The 25,362-nt window shown below is 41.9% G+C and overlaps 1 protein-coding gene across 2 annotated transcripts in view; it reads right to left on the bottom strand.

The window, feature by feature from the left end:
• BABAM2 (BRISC and BRCA1 A complex member 2) overlaps positions 1-25,362 on the bottom strand; it is a 383,154-nt gene that overhangs the window by 357,617 nt on the left and 175 nt on the right. The window contains exons 1-2 of one of the 2 annotated variants that reach the window (XM_084792765.1): positions 25,147-25,292; positions 21,188-21,339 (exon numbers count right to left, since the gene is read on the bottom strand). In XM_084792765.1, coding sequence (XP_084648891.1) covers positions 21,188-21,315 — 128 coding nt within the window. In that variant the 5' untranslated portion in view covers positions 21,316-21,339; positions 25,147-25,292. Of the gene's footprint in view, positions 1-21,187; positions 21,340-25,146; positions 25,293-25,362 lie in introns of those variants that run through there. The other variant, XM_084792766.1, reaches the window with a different exon arrangement.

The following is a 25,362-nucleotide window of genomic DNA, read 5'->3' as shown; positions in this document are numbered from 1 at the left end:
AGCCACACAAGTGTCGCAGATAAGCACGTTATAAAGGCTGCTAGGGTCAGCTTACATGTGACGTGTCTACATTTAATGTACGATATAACTGTGTAAAAACAAATAAACCATTTTCAATAACAATATTCTTATAGCTGCTTTAGATCATTTTCACCCAAAACAGGTTCTGAGTAGACACCCATCCTAACAGTGAACTCTGGAGCTTTTGTATCATTTTCACAGTCTATATTTGAACTCCTGGCCTTATGGGCCAGTATTTACCTATGGAGGCTATTTCCTGTGGCATGCTCTGGGAGCGCACTCCTGAGGGGACTAAACTCCCAAGTGCTGACCTGCTTCTCGCATTAGCTTTCAAGTCATATGCTTTCTTTATGCTGATTATTTGCACAGTGCCTCACACTTACCAGGTGCTCAATATATGCTTCTTATAATTATTGGAGGGGGGGAATCTTTTGTTTGTCTGTTTGTTTCTGTTGTTGTTGTTGTTGTTGTTATTTTTCGAGACAGAGTGTCTCTGTGTAGCCCTGGCTGTCCTGGAACTAGCTCTGTAGACCAGGCTGGCCTCGAACTCACAGAGATCCGGCTGCCTCTGCCTCCTGAGTGCTGGAGTTAAAGGGGTGCGCCACCACTACCTGGCCCGGGTTGGGGGGTGAGACGATTCTTTTTTAAAACAGGATCTCATTTGGTAGTCCAGGATAGCCCAAATATGGGACTTTCCTTCCTCAGTCATCTAAGTGTGCCAACCTTCATTATGATATTCTTATAAAAAGGAAATGTGAGTGAATACAGACAGTTCAATACAGTGTTTATGAAAGACTGAAATGAAAACATTCTCTTTACTCAAAAACATGCATGCTTGCACTTGGGGAAAACCCAGCACTTGGGAAATATGAGCCGAGAATCAAGAGTTCCAGGTCAGTGGCCAGAGAGAGAACTCAGTGGTTTTGGAGAAGACAGATTTTCAGCACTCACATGGTGGCTCACAACTATCTGTAATTCCAGCTCCAAGGGAACTGATGCCCTCTTCTGGCCTTCTCAGGCACACCAGGCACACACATGGTGCACAGACAATCAAACAGACAAAACACCCAGATAAATTAAAATAAATATAATTTTTTAAAAAGAGTTGAAATGTCATCTCTAACATATAGCAAGTCTGAGACTAAGCTGGGCTGCACACAAACAAAACAACAACAAAAGTCATGTTTCTTATATAATCCAAATGTATCAAGTAATGACGCTCTCCTAGGTTTTCACTTAGCCAACTAACCAAACTTCTGAGAAGGCTGCCTACTTACAATCATCTACCATGCTTCTTTAAGATTAATTGCATTATCCAGTTTTGTCTCTGCTCTAAGACAAAATCCTAAAAAGGCCAACTTCTAGACTGTCAGAACGGCAAACTCTTTCTCACACAGTACTGCTCTAATTAGAGTCCACAGAGCAGCTCTGGTGTGTAAACTGTTACTAAACACAGAAACTCACCTAAGAGAGCTAAAACACCAAAGCAGTGTATAGAAATAATGCTAAGTCTGATGAATCCAATAAAGAAAAAAAAGAAAAGACAAACCTGGTGGCTCATGGGGTTTCTTTCACATTGTTTTTCTTGTGATTCATTTTTATGATATATACTACTAAAGTTCCAGTAAGAAGGTGGATAATTGTTTTCAACTCTGCTCTTTTATCAAAGAACCTCTGAGAAACATTTACTGACTGTTCTTCAATGCCCAAGGTGGCAGAGTATGAAGATGAGCTGCTTTTTTTTAACGTCCCCCATCTCTATTCATCTGGCTCTCTTTCAAGAGTCACAAACGCAATTCCTTTATTTCCCAGTGTTCTCTGGGCTCTGCTAAGCTGGCAGCGACATCAGCACAGTCCACTGCCTAGGACTTACCACCGGATTCTCTGACTGACAGACCCAAATGCAGCCTCCCTCTCAGCACATCCAATACCCTGGCTCCACTGAGAAGACAAGCACTCACTGGTGACCCTATCAGTGGAGTCACCAGACCTTACAGTATGTTGCTGGCATCATTCATGGGAATATGTCACCAAAAATGGTAAAGCTGGCATAGAATCGTGCAGACCAGTACGGACAGTTTAAACTCAGCACTTCTACGTCTTTCTTAAAGTGTTATTAGTCCTTTGAGAAGTCTGTACACCATGGTTGGATCATCCTCACCTCCTCCCCTAACAGTCCTGGTCCACCTGCCCTTGCCTACTCACACACCCATGTCCTTTCTTTCTGTTGTTTGTGCACCCATTGTGTCCAGCCTGGGCTGCCCCCATGTTCTTGAATGTGTCGACTTCACTGCAGCATGGTGAACGTACCAGGGGCTACACTCTTCAAAACCACTGACCCCACCTAGCAGCTGGGTGGGGGCAGGGGTGACTTCGGGCCCACCTCCTCTCTCCATGCTAGGATTTGATCTGGCTTGAGAACAGCCTCAAAATAAAAAATAACAACAATAATAAAGTAATGGCCTGTGACATCCTGAACTTATGACCAAAATCCTGTTATCTTGTTAGTTCTGATAATCTAGCTATACTTGTAATTTTCCATTTGAACTATACAACTTTCCTGATTTACAAATTCCTTTAGTTTATTATACAAGAATGCACCAAAACATACATGATAAATATATTTATTAAAAAACTACCAATGATAATTCCAAAAGGTATTTATAGTTCAGAAAACTATAATGAATACTAAGGAAAAATAAAAGATGTGGTGATATGTTCTGACATCACTGTACTAATAATCCATGACTTGCAAGCCAGCCAACATAGTGCTATTATAAGAAATAATTCTACAATGCTGATAACTACATCACGCTTTTAGTTAAGAGCTGCAATAACTTTCATTCTTGTAACTGTTTAATAGCTTGTACAATAAAAAAACAGTAACTGGGATTTAAAAAAGTAAAATAATAGCAGACATAAATTTATTTGATTTCTGCCTTAGTTCCAACAATAATATTAAATTCCTTCCCCAATACTGCTTAACTTTTAGACATCTACAAATTCTTGTCAAACTACCTATTGCTGAGATTTAGCCCAAATGCAGTAAACAATCACATCATCATCATATTAATAATAATAATAATTTAGCCAGCTACTTTCCCTGAGGTATTCCTTTCTTACATTTCTTTTATTTTAGGGGGCGCACATGCCACACTGTACATGTAGAGGTCAGAGGACCACTTGAGGGGTCAGTGCTCTCCTTCCATCAGGTAGGTCCTGGGAACCAAACTCAGGTCCTCTGGCTTCATGGCCAGAACCTTACTTAATGCACTGAGCCGTCTCCCCAAGCCTGTCCTGAACTAGTTTCTAACACTGACTTAGTCTTGATCTTTTAGCCTCAATCTCCTAACAATTTTCTATTTGCATTTTAACCAGTTACTAGGTTTTCTTTAAGTGTCCATACCAAAATATGCCTCATAAAGATGGCTAGAACCCACTCGACAGTAAATCATACTGAGTGATTTCTTAGCCAATCTTTTCTTGGAAATAAAAATAAATAAATAAATAAATAAAAGTTTAAAAGGACACAGCATTTGGTAGGGAGGACCTGGGCTCTAGTCCAGGCCTCGACCACTTATCAGCTAAGTAACCTTCAAAGAGTTTCATAACTTCTTGGAGACTAATGTCCTCCTGTGTTTAAATTTTTTAAAGAGGGGGATTAGATTCCACAGAGATTTATGGAGAGTAAAAATAAGCCTAAGGAAAAGAGATTTATGCTACTCGCAACACTGAATTCTCTTTAAGGAAAAACACACACACAAGCAAAAGACATCAAGTCCACTGAGCGCTCTGCCCACTGACAGCCTTGGTCAGTTTCCACTGCCAATTCACAGTAAGATCAATGTTCTTGCCAAGGATGTTCCTCAAGTGTCATCATCTCTTTAACATAAATCGTGTCCTCCTACATATCCCGGTGTCCAGTGCCAAAGATGCTTCCCTGGAGCTTCAGTCCTCCTCCAGTGTATCTCTTCTATCCAAAAGTCTGTCCACCTTCCTGATACCAAGACAAACATCCTTTTCTACTGTCTTTGAATTCTTATAGCAGAGTACACTTGCTTTAAGCATACTCACTTTTCCCACAAATACACAAGTAAAATGTCATGTTCGTATCATAGAAATGAAACTCCATATTAGCCCCACAGTGTTCAGAGTTTCTTCCTCCCCTGCCTTAACCACTGTTTGGAGTTAATAAGTATCTGTCTAAACCTTTCTCCATGCACGCACCCATACACATGTATATATGTTCCCACACACACATATGAGAGAGGACATTTCTATAGACGTATAATTATTCTCTATCTATTATTCTATAACCTGGCCCTGCCTCTTGTCATTCAGACACAATCAACATTACTTCAGCTTGCCTCTTTGGAAACCCAGTACATACAAGTGGTAGGCATGAACTCATTCCAGTCAGAACAGTTTCCTAGAGCATCAACAACTGCTTACTGAGTAACTACTGTCTACCATGTATAGGGTGTGCAGTGTGGAACAAAACAAGCAGTGTTCTCAGAGAGTAAAAAAGTCTTCAATAAAAATTTTTTAAAAACCAAAAAACTAACAGCGGGTGTGTTGGCTCCCAGGAGACTAAAACAACATGATCTGTGTGAGTCTGAAACCAACATGAGCTGCAAAATGCAATTTTCTCCATATCCCCACAAGAAGGCAATGAGTAAAGTGAAGAAATGAAAGAAATTGAGTAAACATGGCTCATCCTAAGGATACAATCCAAGACATACACATCCCAGTGGATGCCTAAAACCCTGGACATAAGTGTATTGTTGCTTAAGTCTTTAATATGATATTTTTATTAATTCTTTGAGAATTTCACACACTGTATTTTGATCATGTTTACTCCCTACTCTGTCACCTAATTCTTGCCAGATCAACCCCTACCCCACCTCTCGACCCTACTTCCAAGTTCCTGTCATTTTCATTTAAACCCACTGAGTTTAATTTATGCTGTCCATATACTCATGGGTGTGGGGCCATCCACTGAAGCATGGTGTCTCACCCTCAGAAGCCATCAGCTGTCAACAGTTCCTTGGTTAGGGAGGTGAGGCTGAGGAGCACCTTCCACTCCATGCTAGAATTGCTTACTGGCTTGCACAAGGACAACAGCTGCTGTAAGTTCCTGAGTCCAGGTCCTCCCATGTACAGAAAAGACCACTTTGCTCTGTGCCTCCCTCACCTCTGGCTCTGAGCATCTTTCTACCTCTCTTTTGTGATGCATCCTAAGCCTTGCAGGAGGAGGAAAACACAGATACTCCATCTGTGCCCCAGTCCTCCACTAACACTCTCTGCACTTTGACCAGTTGTGAGTTTCTGCATTAAGCCCCGCCTACTAAAAAGAGGCTTCTCTGATGAGGACTGACAGCTGCACTAATCTATTGGTGGAGAGATGGGACTTTAGAGGGCAGTTTAATACCATGTCCATTTAGCAGAATAATAGTAATAGGCCCATCCCTGGGGAACGTGAGCTCCCCAACCATAGGTTATTAGCGAGATTTACACTACCAGGTATGCATTTTCTCGTGTGTGGTGGGGCTTAAATTCAAACAGAAAGCGTAGTTCTGTAATATTCATGTCACTATTAGACCCACAGGCATCTTGTATTTCACAGTATTCAAGGCTGAATAAGACCACTGATGATTACCTCCGACCCCCAGCAGCCTACAGAGCACCTGGTAGTCCCAGGAAAGCTAAGCCAGCAGGAAGGAAGCTTCCCTGGTCAGTACCAACTTGACTTCTCTATTTAAGAAACTGAAGTATGTGCTACCTTCAGCAATAACCCAACACTATTAAATCCTATGGATACATACCTATAATAAAGTTTGGTTTACAATGCAGACGTTGTAAGAGACTAAGCATGACCAAGAATGAGATGGAGCAACTGTAACTACATACAATCATAAAGGCCATGTGGACAAGGCTGCTTTCTCTTTAGAGTTCCAAGAAATACTAGTATTGTTGGCTTGTGGGTGCCTGCAAAATAACTGAAACTAGAGAAAGAGAAACTGAAGATAATACGTAAAGATTATAATAGAGTAGTCAAAGCACTAATATTACAAAGGCAGCATTATTCACAAAGCCAATAGATGCAATAGACATCATCAAAATAAGTACACAATGTGATACATACACATGTGTGTGCATGCATGCATGCACATAAACACACGCAGAGAGAGAGAGAGAGAGAGAGAGAGAGAGAGAGAGAGAGGAATATTACTCAGCATTAAAAGAAAGAAAATTCTGATACACACTACAATATGGATTACCTTGAATATACTATGCAAAGTGAAATAAGCTATTCACAAAAAGATAAATATTCTATGATTCCATTTACTACCTAAAATAGCTAAACTCATGAAGACAAAGCAAATGGCAGCGGCCATGGGCTGAGTGAAGAAGGGAAGACTAGGAAGTTACTGTTTCACTGACACAACTGAGTCTGCAAGACTAAAAAAGGGTTGGCCGCATGTACAACATCTCCACAGGCCACACATTTGGGTAGCCTTAATGCCACAGAACTGTACATTATGAAATGATAAATTTTATGTTAAATATATTTATCACATTAAAAAGTATGTGAAAAGATGATCAAAATTGAACCACTGAAAATAATTCTTTTAAATGAAAACGTCTAGAAGTCCACAAATGAAAAAAAAATTATGGAGGACTTAAAAGAAGATGAAAGTGTCTTCCAAAATGCCAACCTGATTCCAGACTTGCTGTGCATAAAATGATGAACAAAAGTTGAAATAAAAACCTTTTCAGAAAACAAAAGGTCAAGAGCAGCAAGGTCGGTAGGATAAACTTCACCATCACGACATGCCATGAGAAAGATAACCAAATTACTCAGGAAATGTGTCCCTGACAGGGAAGGTTATAAAACCATTTCTCAAGCAGCATGGCACAAAAAAAAAATTATCAGAGCAACATGCTAATCTAGGGCCAGCAAGATGGCCTAGCAGTGGGCAACAGCACTTGCCACCAGGCCTAACAACCTAAGTTCAAAACTCATGGCCCATATGGTGGAAGGAGAATCCTGCAGGTTGTCCTTTGACCACCACATACATACACTCAAAATAAATAAATAAATTATTCTACACAAGTATAAGACCCTTTTAACATATAAAGTGACAGCATAGAGTAACTAATTTGGAGCTTTAAAACACAGTTATACCCATATAAACATGAACTAACCAAAAAGCTCTCACTTATCTTCGAAATGCAGAGCGAAACAAAAAGCTGTGTTAGAACTGTACAGAGGAGGGGCTGAAGAGATGGCTCAGTGGTTACGAGCACATAAACCTCTTAGAGGGCACCCATGTTTGGTTCCCGGTTCTCACCTCTATTAGCTCACAGCCATCTGTTACTCCAGCTCCAGGAGATCAGATGCCCTCTTGTAGCCTCCAAGGGCAATTACATTCATGTGCTTATAACCCCACACAGACACACAGGCAGACACATAACTAATTTTGGGTGTTTTGTTTTGATTTGGGTATGTGTGTGGTGTGTGTATGTGGTGTGTGTGTGTGGTGTGGTGTGGTGTGGTGTGCCTGTGCGTGTGCGTGTACGTGTGCGTGTGCGTGTGCGTGTGCGTGTGCGTGTGCGTGTGCGTGTGTGTGTGTGTGTGTGTGTGTGTGTATGTGTTGCAGAGATGCCCCAATGGTTAAGAGCACTTGCTGTTCTTACAGGGGACCCAGGTTTGGTTCCCAGTTGCAACATCCGTAACTCCAATTCCAGGAGATCTGACATCTTCTGGGCTCCATGAGCACCAGGCGCAGGCATAGTGTACTTTCCAAACATACAGCCAAATACACAAAATAAAAATAAATAGTATTAAACTGTACAAAATAGAAAGTACAAAAGGCAACGGTGGAACACATTTGTTGTTCCCTTAAACAACATGAAGCTGAGTCAGGCCTTGACTAGAATCTTCTGCACTATTTTCCTTCCACATAAAAATAGTTACTTCCCTTCACCCCCACCCCAACCTCTATATAAAATTTTTTAAATCACCCTGAAATGAAGTCATTGCAGGACATGAAAAGCCTGAGGTTCACACTACATAAAGTCCAGCCCATGTATATCAAGGTTTGACTGCTCCAGACTCTGGAATCCCAACAGTTCCCAAGTGAGTGATGTCAGGGTCTACTGGCTCAAGGCCAATAACTACCACTTACAATCCTAAATACAAAATATAATTAAAGGCCACAAGTGGTCAGAAAGGCACTTGCTTTATCTGGCATTTTGTTTGGCTATATCTGACCACTGAACTACCTCACAGCCCCTGCCTACTTCTTAATGTGAAATGTGATCCTACTAAACTCCTCACGCGGAGCCTGCACTATGTCCATGCCAAGCAGGGCCTTGAAGCGGCCTTGAGATCCTGCTGCCCCACCTAGACCTGAGTTTACAAAAGTACATGACCCCCGGCTATGGCAGCACCTTTAAGTACTAACAGCTCCACAAATGACTTAATTCACATTGCATGTATTATTCTATCGGGCGACTATAATCAGAAGGAGGCTAGACAGACAGCTACTGGGAAAAAGATCTAAGGGAAGAAAAGAACATGAGACGTGCAGAGCCCATGTTCATCCGGTTAAAAACACCCAAAGAACATCCTCTTAAAGGGAACTCAGAATAACAGCAGCACTGCAGGCTTGAGTGCCCAGCTGCCTGTGGAACCCAGCTAGCCCGCGAGCTCTGTGGGAACTCCTCCCCTGTGGTGTCTAGGACCACACCCAGTGCACACACTAGCATCCTACCACTTATTCCTGCCGTTCTTGGTAAAACTCCCTCCTCCAGGCTGCACACTATCTAAAGAGGCCTTGGCTGACGGTGAGCTACGGGGCTAACTACAGCTAGAATTAAGGGGACATGCTCTCTCAAAGACACCTCATGTGGGTATGTCAATAATGGTATCCCAAAAGGCTAGAAATAGAACTGCAAGGCTCTTAAGGCCAAGACTCCAAGGTCAAGTACACCTTTCGCATATTTCACTTGTAAAATTCAAGTCACAAAGAATCCCATACATTTTGTAATTTCCTTGTCTTTCATAGCTGAGTAGTATTCCATAGTGTATATGTACCACAGATTTTTATCCATTCTTCTACTGAGGGGCATTTAGGTTGAGTCCATGTTCTGGCTATTATGAATAAGGCTGCTATGAATATGGTTGAGCATATGCCCTTGTTGTGTGGTGGAGCATCTTCTGGTATATTACAAAGAGTGGAATAGCTGGGTCTTGAGGAAGCCCTATTCCCAGCTTTCTGAGATAGCGCCAGATAGATTTCCAAAGTGGTTGTACAAGTTTACATTCCCACCAGCAATGAAGGAGTGTTCCCTTTCTCCATATCTTCGACAGCATGTGTAGTCACTTGAGTCTTTTATTTTAGCCAGTCTAATGGGTGTAAGATGGAATCTCAAAGTCATTTTGATTTGCATTTCTCTGATGACTAAGGACACTGAGCATTTCTTTAAGTGTTTCTCAGCCATTCCATATTCCTCTGCTGAGAATTTTCTGTTTAATTATGAGCCCCATTTCTTATTTAGGTTATTTGGTTTGGTGGTGTTTAATTTCTTGAGCTCTTTCTATATTTTGGATATTAGACCTTTGTCAGATGTAGGGTTGGTGAAGATCTTTTCCCAGTCTCTGGGCTGTCACTTTGTTCTGTTGACAGTGTCACCTGCCTTACAGAAGCTTCTCAGCCTCATGAGGTCCCATTTATTAATTGTTAACCTTAAGGCCTGGGCTGTTGGTGTTCTGTTCAGGAAGTTGTCTCCTGTGCCAATGTGTTCCAGGCTCTTCCCCACTTTTTTTTCTAACAGATTTAGTGTCTCTGGTTTTATGTTGAGGTCTTTAATCCATCTAGACTTGAGTTTTGTGCATGGTGGTAAATATGGATCTAATTGCTTTTTTCTACATGTAGACATCCAGTTAGAACAGCGCCATTTGTGGAGAAATGGAGGAAACTAGAAATGATAATAATGAGTGAGTTAACCCAGAAGCAGAAAGACTCACAGAGTATATACTCACTTATAATTGGACACTAGCCCAAGAGGCATGTCCCATAAAAGTCTTCACTTACCAGGAGACTGGGATAGTTGTGAGAACATCCTATTGGGACCCCAGGTGAGAGAAGTATGGGAGAATGGGGAAATAGAAGGATCCAGAGGGTCCTAGAAACCTACAACAAGAATATCATGATGGGTGGATCTGGGCCCAGGGGTTCAGCTCAAACTACTGCACCAACCAAGGACAATACTTGCAGTAAACATTGCACCCCTTCTCAGATCTAGCCAATGGACAGGACATTCTCCACAGTTGTGTGGAGAGCAAGAACTGTCTTGGACGTGAACTCTGGTGTCCCATATTTGACCACTTCCCCGTGGTGGGGAGGCCTAATGGCACTCAGAGAAAGAATAAGCAGGCTACCAAGAGGAGACTCGATAGCCATTGACCATATAGTGAGGGAGGAGGTCCCCCTTGGTCACAGACACAAGGGAGGGAAATAGGGTAAAAGCGGGAGGGAGGGAGGAATGGGAGGATACAAGGTATGGGATAACAACTGAGATATAATCTGAAGAAATTAATTAAATAAAATTGAATTTTTTAAAAAAAGGATCCCATACTAAAGAGTTAAGGAACCAGCTGGAGGGATGGCTCAGCAGTGAAGAAAGCATGTTGTTCTTGCAGATGACCTGGGGTTCAGGTTCTAACACTTGGATATAACAGACTACTCACAACAGCCTGTAACTCCAGCTCCAGGGGATCTGACACCCTCTTCTGGCCTCTGTCTGAACATACACGATGCACATGCATATACTCACTCTGACCCACACACAAACACATAAATTTTTTTCTTAAAAATTGTCAAAACAAAAAACAAAAAAAGCTGGGCTGTGGTGGTGCATGCCTTTAATCCCAGCACTTGTGAGGCACAGGCAGGCGGATCTCTTAGTATGAGGCCAGCCCCATCTACAAAGTACAGCCAGAGTATCAGAGAAACCTTGTTTTGAAAAACTAAAAAATAGAAAAGAAAAAAAGTGAAAAGAAGTAAGGAAACAGAGTACCTCTCGACCAAAGACAAGGCAAGGTCACATTCCAAGGACAGTGGATAAAGAAAGGCACGGCGTTCAAGGGCCATTATTATAGCCATCCAACATGGCCAGTGCTTTACACAGAAACAAAGGCTTACAGACACAGAGAATACCTTTAGAAGAATAAAAGAAAGCAGTGAGCGCAGTGGCCTCCAAAGACTAAAACAAAGAGGGAAGGAGTAGCCACACCCTGTCACCCTCTGACTCCTACCATCACCTTCTGCATCTTTCTTTTGATATGAGATACATCTATGAAGGCTTCAGAAACAGAAGACACTGACGAGTGTCTGCATATTAAATAAAGCAGCATTTAATTAAAAGACATTGAAGAGTTGGGAGTAACACAGGCATTACATTATGCAAAGTGTTATATTTGGTAACAGCAAAGGATTTTGCAAATTAATAAGAAAAAACAAATACCCCCTTTGCTCTCTCTTTTCTTTCTCACACACATACACAATTAAGACAAAATAAATGACTAAGTAAGCATCATGTCTATCTACTAAACTGACAAGTAAATTGTACAAAACTTACGAATATCAAAATTAAGAATGTAAGGATACAAGGGATGGGATAACCATTGAGATGTAACAAGAATCAATTAATAAAGGAGAAAAAAAGGTAAAAAAAAAAAAAAAAAAAAAAAAAAAAGAAAAGAAAGACACCCTGGCCTTCATACAAAATAAAAAAAAAAAAAAAAAAATTAAGAATGTAGAGGAACTGGCCGCTTAACATACTTCGGCTAGAAGAGCAGTTTTATAAAGCATTGTCTGAGATCTGTGTGCAAGTACCTATTAAAGTGTAATATGCTACTGTACTGATGCCAAAAGCCTTGAAGTGCACATACTGTTGGGCCTACAAATTGGAATTTTGCTGGTGAATAAAAAGACATGCATCCATATGGGTTCTGCTGCATAGTCTACAAGGAAGACTCTAGATAGTAAATCTAGCACTCTCCCAATAGAAAGGCCCAACTGTTGCCTGGTAGAACTGCAGTGAAACTTTTTTTTTTATTGCAGTGAAACTTATGCATTAACTCATCCATGCTCGGGAGCTTTAACCATGCATTTTAGAGCCATGATCTTTAGTAAATATGGACTGCCAATCGTCAACAACTTGAAGAAAACCATTCACATGAAAGAGAGTAGAAAGAAAATGCACAGAAGAATTTCAGCAAAAGTAATATCCTTACAGAAGAAAGACAGGACACTGCCTTCATGACATTATGACAATATGTGCATTGGGTGTCTCCAAAATTACAGATCAAAAACCTCTCAAACCCAAAAGGAAAATCGTTTGTAATTTAAACTTCTGTACCTGCCCCCAAATTATTGATCAAGTTTAAGACAATAAAACAATAAAAATACTTTTAGACTTTCAAGAAGTATACAATTTTATCTCCTCCTCTCCCTTTGTTGAATGCTATAACCTCCAATAAAGCACAAGAGAACAAAATAGAATAAAACATGAGACTGGATACAGGAAAAAGGCAAAGAGAAGGCCCAAAATAACAGCAATATGGTAGATGCAGAAACTAATCGGGCTAGCCTGAAGCAGCTCTCCCACTGATCATCCCTCCTTCTGGTAAATGACCTAAACTAAAGCTAAATAGTAGGCACCCTTGATTTCCCCCTCAAAACCTACCTTCAATGTCCTCATTATTTTACCCTCTAAAAGCTTATTAACCTCATCTCTTTCTGTCTTCATTGTCAGCACCACATTCTAAGTTTCACCATCTCTCACCTAGTCTATTGTATGGCCTGTTAACTCGTGTGCTACAATGTGAGCAAGAGGTTCCTTCAAACCTTTTACTGTTAAACACATAGTAAGATCACTCACACTACTTAAAAACCTTAGAATAAAGCACAGCTCCTAACCTGCTTCCTCAGGCTCTACTTAACCTGGCCCTCAACCACCTCCAGAATCTCTGTTCTCTGTCTCCCATCTCTGTCCCAAGCACAGTGGTCCTTCAGGCCGCAGGACATGCAAAGCTTCTTCCTGCCTTTGCACATGTTTACCTTTTTACATCATATTCCTTAGCTTTCACACTAAATTATTCATGTGGTTCATGACTCACGTTAAATGTCATCTCAGAGTTTTCCTGAACATCAATTCTCAACCAATCCCCAGCCAAGTCACTCTTCCCTTATTGCTTTTTCTTGGTGAATTAAAAAGAGGGGGTTTTGTTAACTGCGTTATAAAGGTTACCTGATGGACAGCCTACTGCTAAATACTAGGTAGAATACATGATTCAACAAGGCGATCTTTAAGCATTAGGACAGGGGAGATGGGGAGAATTTGCTCTACTGGCAAAGCATTTTTAATAGATATTGCAGCATCAAATGACACAAAGACAGTGAGGATGGCAAAGCAAATGAGAAAGCCTAGGAACAAGCCCACGTGTGACATAAATGACACCTGAGATCTACTTAAAATGGCACTGCAGGAGGATGAGCAAAGAATGATGCTGGCTCAATCAACTACCCACATGGAGGGAGATCTATGTCTCTATCTTGTTCTACATTCTCTATTGAAAAACTAATTTGTATATACACATCAGGAAAAGCAAATTTTTAAATTTTTTAGAAAGGATATATGACTATTGAATAGACCAGAATTTACTTATTTGTTTTTTTTTTTCTTTTTTTCTTTTCTGGAGATAAGGTTATTCTGTGTAGCCTTGGCTGTCCTGGAACTCTGTAGACTGGCTGGCCTCTACCTTAGAGATCCCCCTGCCTCTGCCTCCCAGCAAGCACCACTACCTCCCAACCATAAAGCAGTCAGTACTCTTTTTGGTTTTTCAAGACAGGGTTTCTCTATGTAACAAGCCCTTGGTAATCTGGACTCACTTTGTAGAGCAGGCTGGCCTCGAACTCACAGAGAACCACCTGCCTCTGCCTCCCCGAGGGCTGGGATTAAAGGTGTGCGCCACCACTGCCCAAGCTAGACTCGAATTTCTTAAAACTCTACTTCTCCCCTCTTTGTCTTCTCTTTCTCTATGTATATTCTTTTTCTCCTCTGTCTTCTTCAAAAATGAAAAATATTAATGACTCTGAGTTCGTTAAAACTAAATCCCCTGTATATTAGCAGCACCAAAGAAAAAATGCAAGTGACAGACTACATGCAGGTATTTCTAGTACATTGTAATTGTCAAAAGATTAAAGTCTAAAATATATGAATAATGCTTTCAAATATAAACAAAGAGCTCACTTAAATTGAATTGCCAGTAGACATATAAAAAGAATAAGTATATGACACACCATTTCACACTGACTGGCTTGACAGGCACGCCTAGGTCGGACAGCACCATCATGGTTTGAGCGTGACGCCCCTATAGGCCCATATATCTGGAGATTTGGTCCCTACTGGCAGTACTGTCAAGGAAGACTGTGAAACTCGTAGGTGCTGAAATCCTGCTGCTGGAGGCACATTGATGTTTGCTGCCTGGTCCTACTTGCTGTTTTCTATTTCTTGAGCGCTGATGAAATGTGGCTGGCCAGCTCCCTCCTCCAAGCACCAAGCCTTCCCTGCCCGTCACCATGCCGTCCACACCATGACCTGCTCTTTCCTTCTAGAATAGTAAACCCTTTCTCCTCTAAGCTGCTCTTGTCAAGGCATTTTTATCATAGCAACCAAAAACAAACTAGTGTACCAGGTAACAGTAAGGCTACAACAGACCAGGAGGAACTCACCTACCTTTCAGGTAAAAGGAAACAGATACTATCTGGCTACAGCCAGTCACATAAAAGCTGCCTAAGAGTGAGTAATTGCGTCCCTACAAATAGGCCATCAAGGAGCAGCAAGCGGACTTTTTTCATTACCACACCAGTTTTTCATTATTACACACATACTTATTTTACTGAAAATTCACAAAATTCTCTTTATTCTTACCACACGTGACATATTCTAGAGTTTCCACTGTGTTCTTTTTCTCCTCTCGGATGTTGCTATGACTCACTCAATTGCTTTTACAAACTAATAGATGTAACCAGGTTGAGAACTTCTGCCTGAAACAATGTCTTCATAAGCACCTTCTTTATGGACATAGTAGAATGTTCACTAAGAACGAAGGCATTTTAAAGTGAGAAAGACATGCTGAGGAGTGTCTTTGAGGAATAGGACAGGGGAATTATGGGTGTGCACAATAAAAATACATTGTATACATGTACAGAGTCATCAAAGAATAAATTAAAATATTAATTTAAAATTGGGATATGTTTACACGAAACAGAAGTTTTACTAGCTTAAACCTATGCAAACCAGGCATGGTAGTTTACTACCATAAACCCAGCACTTAGGAAGCTGAAGCAGAATTGTGAGTTCAAGGCCAGCCTAAACAATATAGTAAGACCATGTCTCAAAAACAATTTAAACAATAGCAAACAAGCAAATTTATATGAATATATAAAGTATATCACTCTAAAAAAAAAACCTGTTTACACATGCAAAGCAAGATACTATTTCGAAATATATTTATGAATAGTCAATATATAAAATATGGCCAGGCATGAATCTCAGCCCTTGGGAGGCAGAAGCAGATGGATCTCTGTTAACTTGAGGCCATAGTGAGTTCCAAGATGTGCTAACACACACACACACACACACACACACACACACACACTCACACACACACACACACACACATGCTCGTGCACAAAGAGAGAGAGCGCGCGAGAGAGAGAATATGAAGACATGTATAGGGAAAAAGAATGAGATCAATTCAAGCAACACCACATGCTAGTGAAGATGTGGAGAAAGAGGAACACTCCTTCATTGCTGGTGGGAATGCAAACTAGTACAACCACTTTGGAAATCTATCTGGCGCTTTCTCAGAAAACTGGGAATAGGGCTTCCTCAAGACCCAGCTATTCCACTCCTTGGAATATACCCAAAAGATGCTCCAGCACACAACAAGGACATTTGCTCAACCATGTTCATAGTGGCCTTATTCATAATAGCCAGAACATGGAAACAGCCTAAGTGTCCCTCAGTAGAAGAATGGCTAAAGAAACTGTGGTACATTTGCACTATGGAATACTACTCAGCTATTAAAAACAAGGAATTTATGAAATTTGTGGACAAATGGATTGAAGTAGAAATGATCATAATGAGTGAGTTAACCCAGAAGCAGAACGACTCAAATGGTATATACTCACTTATAACTGGATACTAGACCAAGGGGAATGTCCCATGAAAGTCTTCACTTACCAGGAAAGTGGGATAGAGGTGAGGACATCCTATTGGTACTCTAGTTGAGAGAAGCATGGGAGAATGGGGAAATAGAAGGATCCAGTGGGTCCCAGAAACCTACAAGAAGAACACTATAACGTGAGGATCTGGGCCCAGCGATTCTGCTCAAACTATGGCACCAGCCAAGGACAATACGTGCAGTGAGCATCAAACCCCTACCAAGATCTAGCCAATGGACAGGAAGGACATTCTCCACAGTTAAGTGGAGAATGGGGACTGATTTTCACACAAACTCTGGTGTCCCATATTTGACCATGTTCCCTTGATGGGGAGGCCCTGTGGCACTCAAAAGAAGGATAGCAGACTACCAAGAAGAGACTTAATACCCTAGGATCATATTCAAGGGGAGGAGATCCCCCTCAGTCACAGTCATAGGGAAGGGGAATGGGGTGAAAGTGGGAGGGAGGGAGGAATGGGAAGATACAAGGGATGGGATAACAATTGAGACGTAATATGAATGAATTAATAAAAAAATTATAATGCAAAAAAAAATCTCTGCCATCACAAAAGGCTTCAGAGGGTGCTGAGAAGCAAATTGCACTATTAGTTTACTTAATAAGAAAGATTCCTGGTTTTCAGAGGGAAAAAAAAAGAATGACATCCAAAGAGAAAAGAAAGCAATATGAAGAGTCAAGTGCACATCGGCATACCAAAGTATTAAAACTGCCATCTTTAAAATTAATCTGTTGCCTCCCAGAGCAGCAGCTTCCTTCCAGACAGATGAAGAAAGAAAGCCAGAGGCAGACACAGCCCAACTGAGCTCAATCATTAGAACGCGCCCCACTCATCTTTTAAAATTACCCTCTTTGGTAATCAAGTACTTACACTGAGTATCTATTTTTAACTAAGAAACAAAATTTAGAACATGGACCAAAAAACGCAACAGGTAGTTGTGGGAGGATGAGATGCCACAGCAGATGCCCCAAACTCAGCCATGCGCCAGCGAGGTTGAGTCACTGCAATATGCCAAAAAAAGATATCAAGGCTCGGCTGCCACAGGTTGCAGTGAGCTGCTCTGTCTTCCCTGTTCCACTTGCCAGGCATCATTACAGTGCGCTCATCACACTTAGACATCATCAAGATTACAAACTCACTGAAAACACGGCTTCCTCAAATAGCACAAGCTGGTGATCAAATTACCACACAGCAGAGAATTAATAAACCTTCAGAAAGTTCACGGACGATTCCTTGTAATTAACAGGGTCTCAATATATATTTTAGCTAAATGAATAATTGCGGGGCTAGAGAGACAGACCAGTGCTTAAGAGCACTTGTTACTCTCGAAGAGAACCTGGCATAGGTTCCCAGCACCCACAACGTGGTTCACAACCACAGGTTAACGTGAATACCAGGGATCCGACACCCTCCTCTGACCTCCACGGACACCAGGTATGCACATGTTGCAGAGACATACATGCAGAAAACACTCACACACATAAAATGAAATAAATAAATAAATGTAAAATGTAAAAAGAATAAACCTAACACCACAATGTATTTTCGCTATAATTTCAAATAAAGTATCAGTTTATTTGTCAGGAAATGTCAATTTTTAAAATTCTATATAACAGAATTTAAGCAATATATTATCAAGACAATACGAAGAAAAGGATGCTGATTCCCCAAACTAAGTAACCTGTGAAATCCATCCCATTCACCCACTTTCTCAGCCCCTGTTTACTACACTATGCATGGGAAGGTGCCACAGCAAACTCACAGAAGCATACAAACAAGTTTAGTAAGATCTCTGTCCTTAAGAGGCCAATGGCTGGGGCTGGAGAGATGGCTCACTGGTGAAGAGCACTGCCTGCAGAGGACCTGGGTTCAACTCCCAGCACCGACACAGCAGATCACAACTGTCTGTAACTCCAATGTCTGACACCCTCACAAAGACATGCAGGCAAAATACCAATGCACATAAAATAAAAGAAAAAGAGACTGATGGCCGAATGGTGGAGCTGAGAAGCACACATAGCCCTAAATGCTACAGAAAACTGGAAGGTGCATAAGGAAAGTAGGATAAATTGCCACAATTTAAAAAAAAAAAATTTTTTTTAAGAATCTTGCTTTGATTTGTTTGCTACCTATCTATTCAGCCTGTCAATCAAATATGGAAAATGGGTACTTAAATGGCATCTCTTCCAAAATGGCTCCTCAGATGATACTTCCTGTGGGTACTGTAGCCTACATGGAGGAGCAAACGGAAATTATGGATCTTGATCACAACCCCTAACCCTGAGCACTATGGGTCTAAAAGAGAAACACTGGTCAATCAAACGGCTCAGCAGGTAAAAAGGCATTTGTCATCCCAGCTTGATGACCGGAGTCCAACCCTCAGGACTCACATGGTAAAAGGCTCATTTGGGTTGTCCTCTGACAACAGCACATGCACGTTCACACACAAACAAAAGGTAAGTAAGTACAATGTTTAAAAACTGTAAAGGTAAGAGAGCCTAACAAGGAAAACTACGCCGGATGGTGACAGCACTCCTTTAATGCCAGCAGGTGGGAGGCAGAGTCAGGAGGCTCGCTGTGAGTTTGAGAGCAGCCTGATCTACAGAGTAAGTTCCAGGACAGCCGAGGCTACACAAAGAAACCCTGTCTAGAATGAAGCCATCCATCTCCTGGAACCCTCTCTGACGCTGTTACTCCACTTCTCAAAAAAAAAACCACGTTGTTTGACTTTATGGCTGTGCACACATAACCACATACACATACACATACACACACACACACACACACACACACACACACACACACACACACACAAGCAGTATTTCTTTTCTCTTTGGGGTGGGGAGGGTTGAGACAGGGTTTTTCTGTGTAGCCTTGGCTATCCAGGACTCACTTCATAGATCAGTCTGGCCTCAAACTCAGAGATCATCTGCCTGTCTCTGCCTCCCTGAGTGCTGGGATTTCAAGTGTGTACCACCACACCCAGCAAAAGCAACATTTCTAATGAGAAAAAAATAATAATAAGGATATGTCAAAATGTCAGAAAGCCACTTGACAGAACTCCTAAAGACAAAAGCTGGGAAAAAAAAAACGACAGAGATTTGCTCCCTGACATACAAGGAGGTTACACCCCAATAAACATATCAAAAATTGGAAAAGACTGTATATATAAAAGTGCATAGAATGTTTCTAACATGTCAACCACAGGCAGCGGCACTGCAGTGTTGATGTTTCACCTCCTGACTGCATGCCTGCGTGGCTGTGGTGTCTGTCATCCCAGCTACTCAGGAGGCTGAGGCAGAAGGATCACATAAAAAGGCATATGGACATCATACAGTCGTCATCTGACGCACTGAGGTGACACAACACTGCTATAGTGCTCGGGGAAGGGGACGCAGTTTTCATTCAAAGGAAAGGAGGGCCCTGAACACACACCTAGAGAGGGACACATGACAGAGCATCTAGCCAGAAATCTTTAGGAATGCCAATGTCATTCATGACAAAGAAAGACTAAGGGTGGGCTGGGGAAACTGAGGATACTTAAGAACTAAAAACAATTTTTATTTGGGACTACTCTTGTGATGGAAAACATCAACTCTCAAATAAGACCTCCCGAATGACTAATAATGTTGAAACAATGCTAATTTCTGTCCTACTTTGCGTCTTTAATGCCGTGATAAAACACTGACAAAGACAACTTATAACAGAAAGCTCATCACCTCAGAGCATCTGGTTCACCACTGAGAGAAGCTGGGCAGGCGCCCAGGCAGGACCCAGAGGCAAGGACTGAGACCCAGAGCCTGGAGGCATGCTGCTCGCTGGCTTGCTCCCCTGGGACACTGCTCGGCTACGTTTTACATACAGCCATACTCACATGCCCCAGGATGGTACTGCCCACAGGGGACTGAGACATCTTCCTCCATCATTTAGCAATCACGGAATTGCCCTACAGGCATGCCCACAGGCTGGTCTGACAGAGGCAGTTCCTCAACTGAGGGTCCCTCTTGCTAGGTCCATCAAGTTGAAACCAAGATTAATACTGTAATTTCCTATAGTATTTGTCTATCTTTTCTGTAAATCTAATTTTATATCCAAATAAAATGTGAGGCAAGTTTTTCACTTCTTTTTACTTTTTTGTTTGTTTGTTTGTTTGGGTTTTTTGTTTTGTATTTTTTGAACATGACATATTTAGGTATGAGACTGAATGTTTCAACCCCATTGTAAAGAGTGAGTCATTTTGGCTAGCTATTATAATTTCTGTATTAAGGGAGATCATTAATGATGTCAGACACGGCATCTCAAAGCCCAGTCCTTACAGAGTATGATAGATTGCAGTAAACAAGAAAACAAGCCAATGAAGGAAAGCACACGTGCTAAAACCCACATAACGGTTAGTCACAGAGAGATAAGCCAGAAAAAATACGTGAGCATTCCCATTAGAAATAAGTGGACCGCAACACCTGCATGTAGATACACACGCTTATAAACCAAGAAGCATGAAATGTTAAGAATTAAACAAAACTACAATTGAGATGTAATATGAATAAATTAATAAAATTATTTTTTAAAAAAAAATTAAACAAAACCAAATGAACTGGGGACTGGAATGGGACTTTGTCGTCAAGTTCTTGTCTACCAAGTGTGAGGCCCTAGTTCAATCCTCAGTGTGTTCATTAACACACACACACACACACACACACACAGACACGCACGCACGCACGCACGCACGCACGCACGCACGCACCAGTGGGTGATGAGATTATGACTTGAAAGCTTTCTCTGATAGTCACTCTTCATGAAGAAAGGTTTACTCTGAGGTAAAAGCGGTCACAGTTCCGGTACATACCCAGACTTCAAGTCCGTGATTCTCAAGCAGTTTGTAGCATCCAGTCCCACCTTTCCATTCCGGACCACACTGGATATGAATGGGGACAGCATTGGAGAAATTCGGTTCAAGGCAATTTCTGGAGACATTTTAACTTGATTTATGAGTCACCACTGAAAGTAGGAAGAAGGAACAAAAGAAAGAAAGAAAGAAAGAAAGGTGATCAGTTTACAAAAAGTTTAAAAACATAGAGCTACAACTATAACAAGCTTCCTGGAAGCTGGCACGAGCTCACAATTCTCTCCTATGAGCAAATGCTTAATGACCCAGGAAACCCTCTTCCATTAGTCTTCCAGGAGAAGCCAAGGCCTGCTGCTCAGATGCTCAGGGCTTGGGCTGACCCATGCTTTTGGGGAGTGAAAGGAACCCTTGAAGTACAAATTCCCTCCTCCTTTCTAAAGATGACCCCATAGTAGCTCTGTCCCCTTAAGCTGCACCATTCCAAGTCACACTCAAAGTTGCAACTAGCTCTTTTAATTGCTTGGGACACAGAAGCGTCTCTCACAGTTTTAACACACAAACACACATCACCGCCTTAGGACCCCCCCACACACACCCATGTCCCCACAAGGACAAAGAGCTTAATTGGTGATAACATCTAACTCTAAAGCAAACATAACTGATGGTTACTGATTAGAAATCATTGACAGCTGACACTCCTTTCGTGCTAAGTCCTCCACGGTGGATTATAATTACCTGCTTAAATGAACTCTGCCCAACAAAGACTACAACTTGAAATTCTCACACTTACCAAATGCATTTAACATACACTTAATATTCAGGAACATCTTCATAATAAAGAATGTGGTACATTCAAATAGTAAAAAAAAAAATTTGGAACCAACTTTGAAGCAAGCTTTATTAAATACTGGACAAGACCATGGATACTGGCCTGGTCCACACCCAAGCCCTATACTCAGAATATGGCCTCAAATAATAGATTAAATAAAAATAAAATTTTAAAATGACTTTAAATAAATGAATAAGGGGAGCAAAGCTGAAGAAAAATTTAGGGATGCAGAGAATATAATATACCCTCAAAAACTGATAAGGTTGTGGGGTGGGTAGCTGAGGAAGTGAGTCAGTGAGTAAAGCATTTGCTGAGCTGCCTGAGCATGTACAGCTTCAGACCCCAGCAAATAGGTAAAATGCCAGGCCCCCAGCACAGAACCCCGGGGCACACTGACCAGCCAATCTAGCCAAAATGGTGAAGTCCAAGCAAAGTCAGTGAGAGACCCTGTAGACCAAAGGTAGAGAATGACAGCGGAGGGTACTCAACACTGACCTCTGTCCACCACATGCACACACCTGTGTGCACATACACCAACATATATGCCACACACATGCACACACACACACACACACACACACACACACACACACACACACACGATAAGGGATTAAATGTAGTAGAATCTGAGAAATAAATAAAGCAAAACAAAAAATGTACTTAGCACTTAAATTATAAAAAACATAGACCTGTCCAGATATTAAGCAACAAAGATTTAATTGCGTCTTTTTCAGTCCTTGATTTTCAGGCACTATGAAGGCTTTACGCTTGTTAAGACAAAAGCAGTAATCACATCTACACTACTCGGATATTAACGGAGCAGAAGGAGAGAGTGAGTGAATGCCTAACAGACTTCTAAATGAAAGCTGCTACTTGAGAGGTGAATAAGTCAATTCAAAGGATCACTGTCTTTCTCGATCTGAAAGGTTAATCCCACATTGAAAGCAAATTAATTTCCATCCAGTTACAATTATGAGTACCTGCTGCTCTGGTTCTGGTTTCTACACACTGTGCCACATAAGGATTTACAAGCTCTGCTAAACTGAATACTTATTTTCTCATTTTAGATAGTAATAAAGGAATGGCTATAGAAACCTTTAAAAAAAAAAAAACAAACAAAACAAAACCATGGTGACACCATGATGCCACCCAGAAGTACTTCTGAGGTGGTTAAGCTTTAGTCTATATTCTTTAGTCTCCAGATGATGACTTCCCCATATCATTCCAATACATCTGTATAATATGAGCAAATATCATTAAAAAAACATGCATATCTGATGGCGCTGCATCCCTCATAAAGCACTTCCGTATGCTGGGTTGCCATCACTCTCCACAACCTGGTAGAAGACAGGTTTCTAATTCCCATTTTCCAGGTGACATGGGTAACTGCTTCTTAACAGTATAATAACCCACACTATCATTTTAAAGACTTACAAACTCTGCAGCCCTCCCACCTGACGTCTGCCCGCCCGTGTCAGTTCCCCAAGGGGGTGCTTATTTTCTTCACATTCAAAATACACAAACACTCATCTGACAGAAGCAAGCAAAAGGCTCTCTCGTGACAAAAATTCTTCCATGACTTTTTTTTCTCACTTTTACATCAAATTTCTCTAAGAAGGGAAACAAAACTAACACATTGTAAACATCACACGTGAGCTCTCTGTTACTCACCTCTCCCTGTACAGCCATCCACTCCTCCCACAGTAGTTTCTTAATGAATACTGTCTCCATGTTATAAATACAAAAACTAAAGGCCGGCAAGACCGAGTTACTTATTTAGTGACACACACAGAGCAAGCAGAAGGATTACAATCAAAGCAAGATCTGTCTCAAAGCCCACTGTTGCTATTTTCCTCTCAAGCATTAATTACATTGGCCACTAAAGAAAGCATCCAGGTGAGTTTTTAAAGCATACACCTTGTTAAATATGAAGACAAAGCCATGAATTTATACACGTCAGACATACGTGTATATGCTTTACAACTAGAAACCAACTAGGCTGCTGGGAGCCCAGTGTTGATGCTAGCTAGCCCCAAAGATTCACTAGCTCAGTGTCAAAAGGAACCAACCTACTCCAGACGCCAAACCACGCTGGTGATCATGAGAACCCATCCCACTTCAGAACTGTCACGACTTTAGCATCACACCTGAGAGAACGGATGTCTGTCTTTATTTCAAGAGCAGCTAGAGCCGGTTTTTGACAGTGCAAGGTTTTGTGCAGCTTTAAACTGTTTCGGTCGTGAAGTGTGACTTCTATAACAAAGAGGGAAGACTATACTGACTCCAAAATCAAGGAATTTGAAAGGCCAAAAAATGATGGTCCTTTGGTACAATATGCAGAGACGTGGGTTGGAAACACACACACACACACACACACACACACACACACACACACACAAACCTCCTTTACATATGGCACCATTATAACAGTCCCCAGAGAGGTAGGAATTTTTGGTGGGCAGCCTCTCAGAGTGCTTGTTTTGCAATTTGTATTTCCTGATTTTGACGTATGAAAATGCAAATATATAATTTTTATAAAAATCTGCTGCCGCAAGATAAGGTCACATGAGGTCTTTTAGTGGGCTGACTGGGGAATACAAAGACGTATAAAGCAACATCCAGGCTCTTGCAATTAGAAGAGGATGACAAACGCGGAAACATGTGCCCCGTTGACGTCATGGAACGGAAAGGGGTGGCCTCCTGCAGCATCACGTCCACGTCATATGGCGCACGAGGGAAGTTACAGTGGGGGAGCAATTTCTCCACTGCGTAACATCGGGGAGGGGCGGGGGAGAGCGAATTGGTTCAGATCCAAAGAATGGCCACCCATTCTGAGGAAAATCTAAAAGGATCCAACCCTTTCTCCCAAATTGTATGATGCCCCTCATCAAAGGCAAAAGAGGCGGGCTTCATCAGGGCCAGGAGTGAGCAAGATACTTGGAGAAAGAGAAACCTCGGGTCTTGGGGGCTCGCTCTTGAGGGGATCCGCGTGTTGGGGGCGAGCAGGGCATCTTTGGGACGCGGGCCTTCTCTTGAAGAGGCTAGCTCTCTGGCCATACTCGAGCATGGCTCTCTGCGCCACCTGTGCGACTGAGATCCAACCTCCCCGCACCAGCCCGGGTCCTGGTACCTGGAACTTAGTCCGATCGTAACGGCGACTAGACGGGGTACAGGTTACCCGAGCGCGCCCCCGACCGACGCACCGACCTGCGCGCGAACCGCGGGCCGGATGCGTGCGCGCTCCCCCGGACGTCCCGCCCCCTCCGGAGCCGGCCGGGCGTGCGCGTCCCCGCGCGGAGCCTAGCCGGAAGCTGGGGAGGGCGGCCGGGGAGCGCCTGAAGGTTCC

This window comes from Acomys minous, assembly GCF_964271855.1.
Source record: "Acomys minous genome assembly, chromosome: 8".
NCBI lineage: Eukaryota > Metazoa > Chordata > Mammalia > Rodentia > Muridae > Acomys > Acomys minous.
Note: the sequence above shows the minus strand (reverse complement) of the source record. Positions and strands in the feature narration are given on the sequence as shown.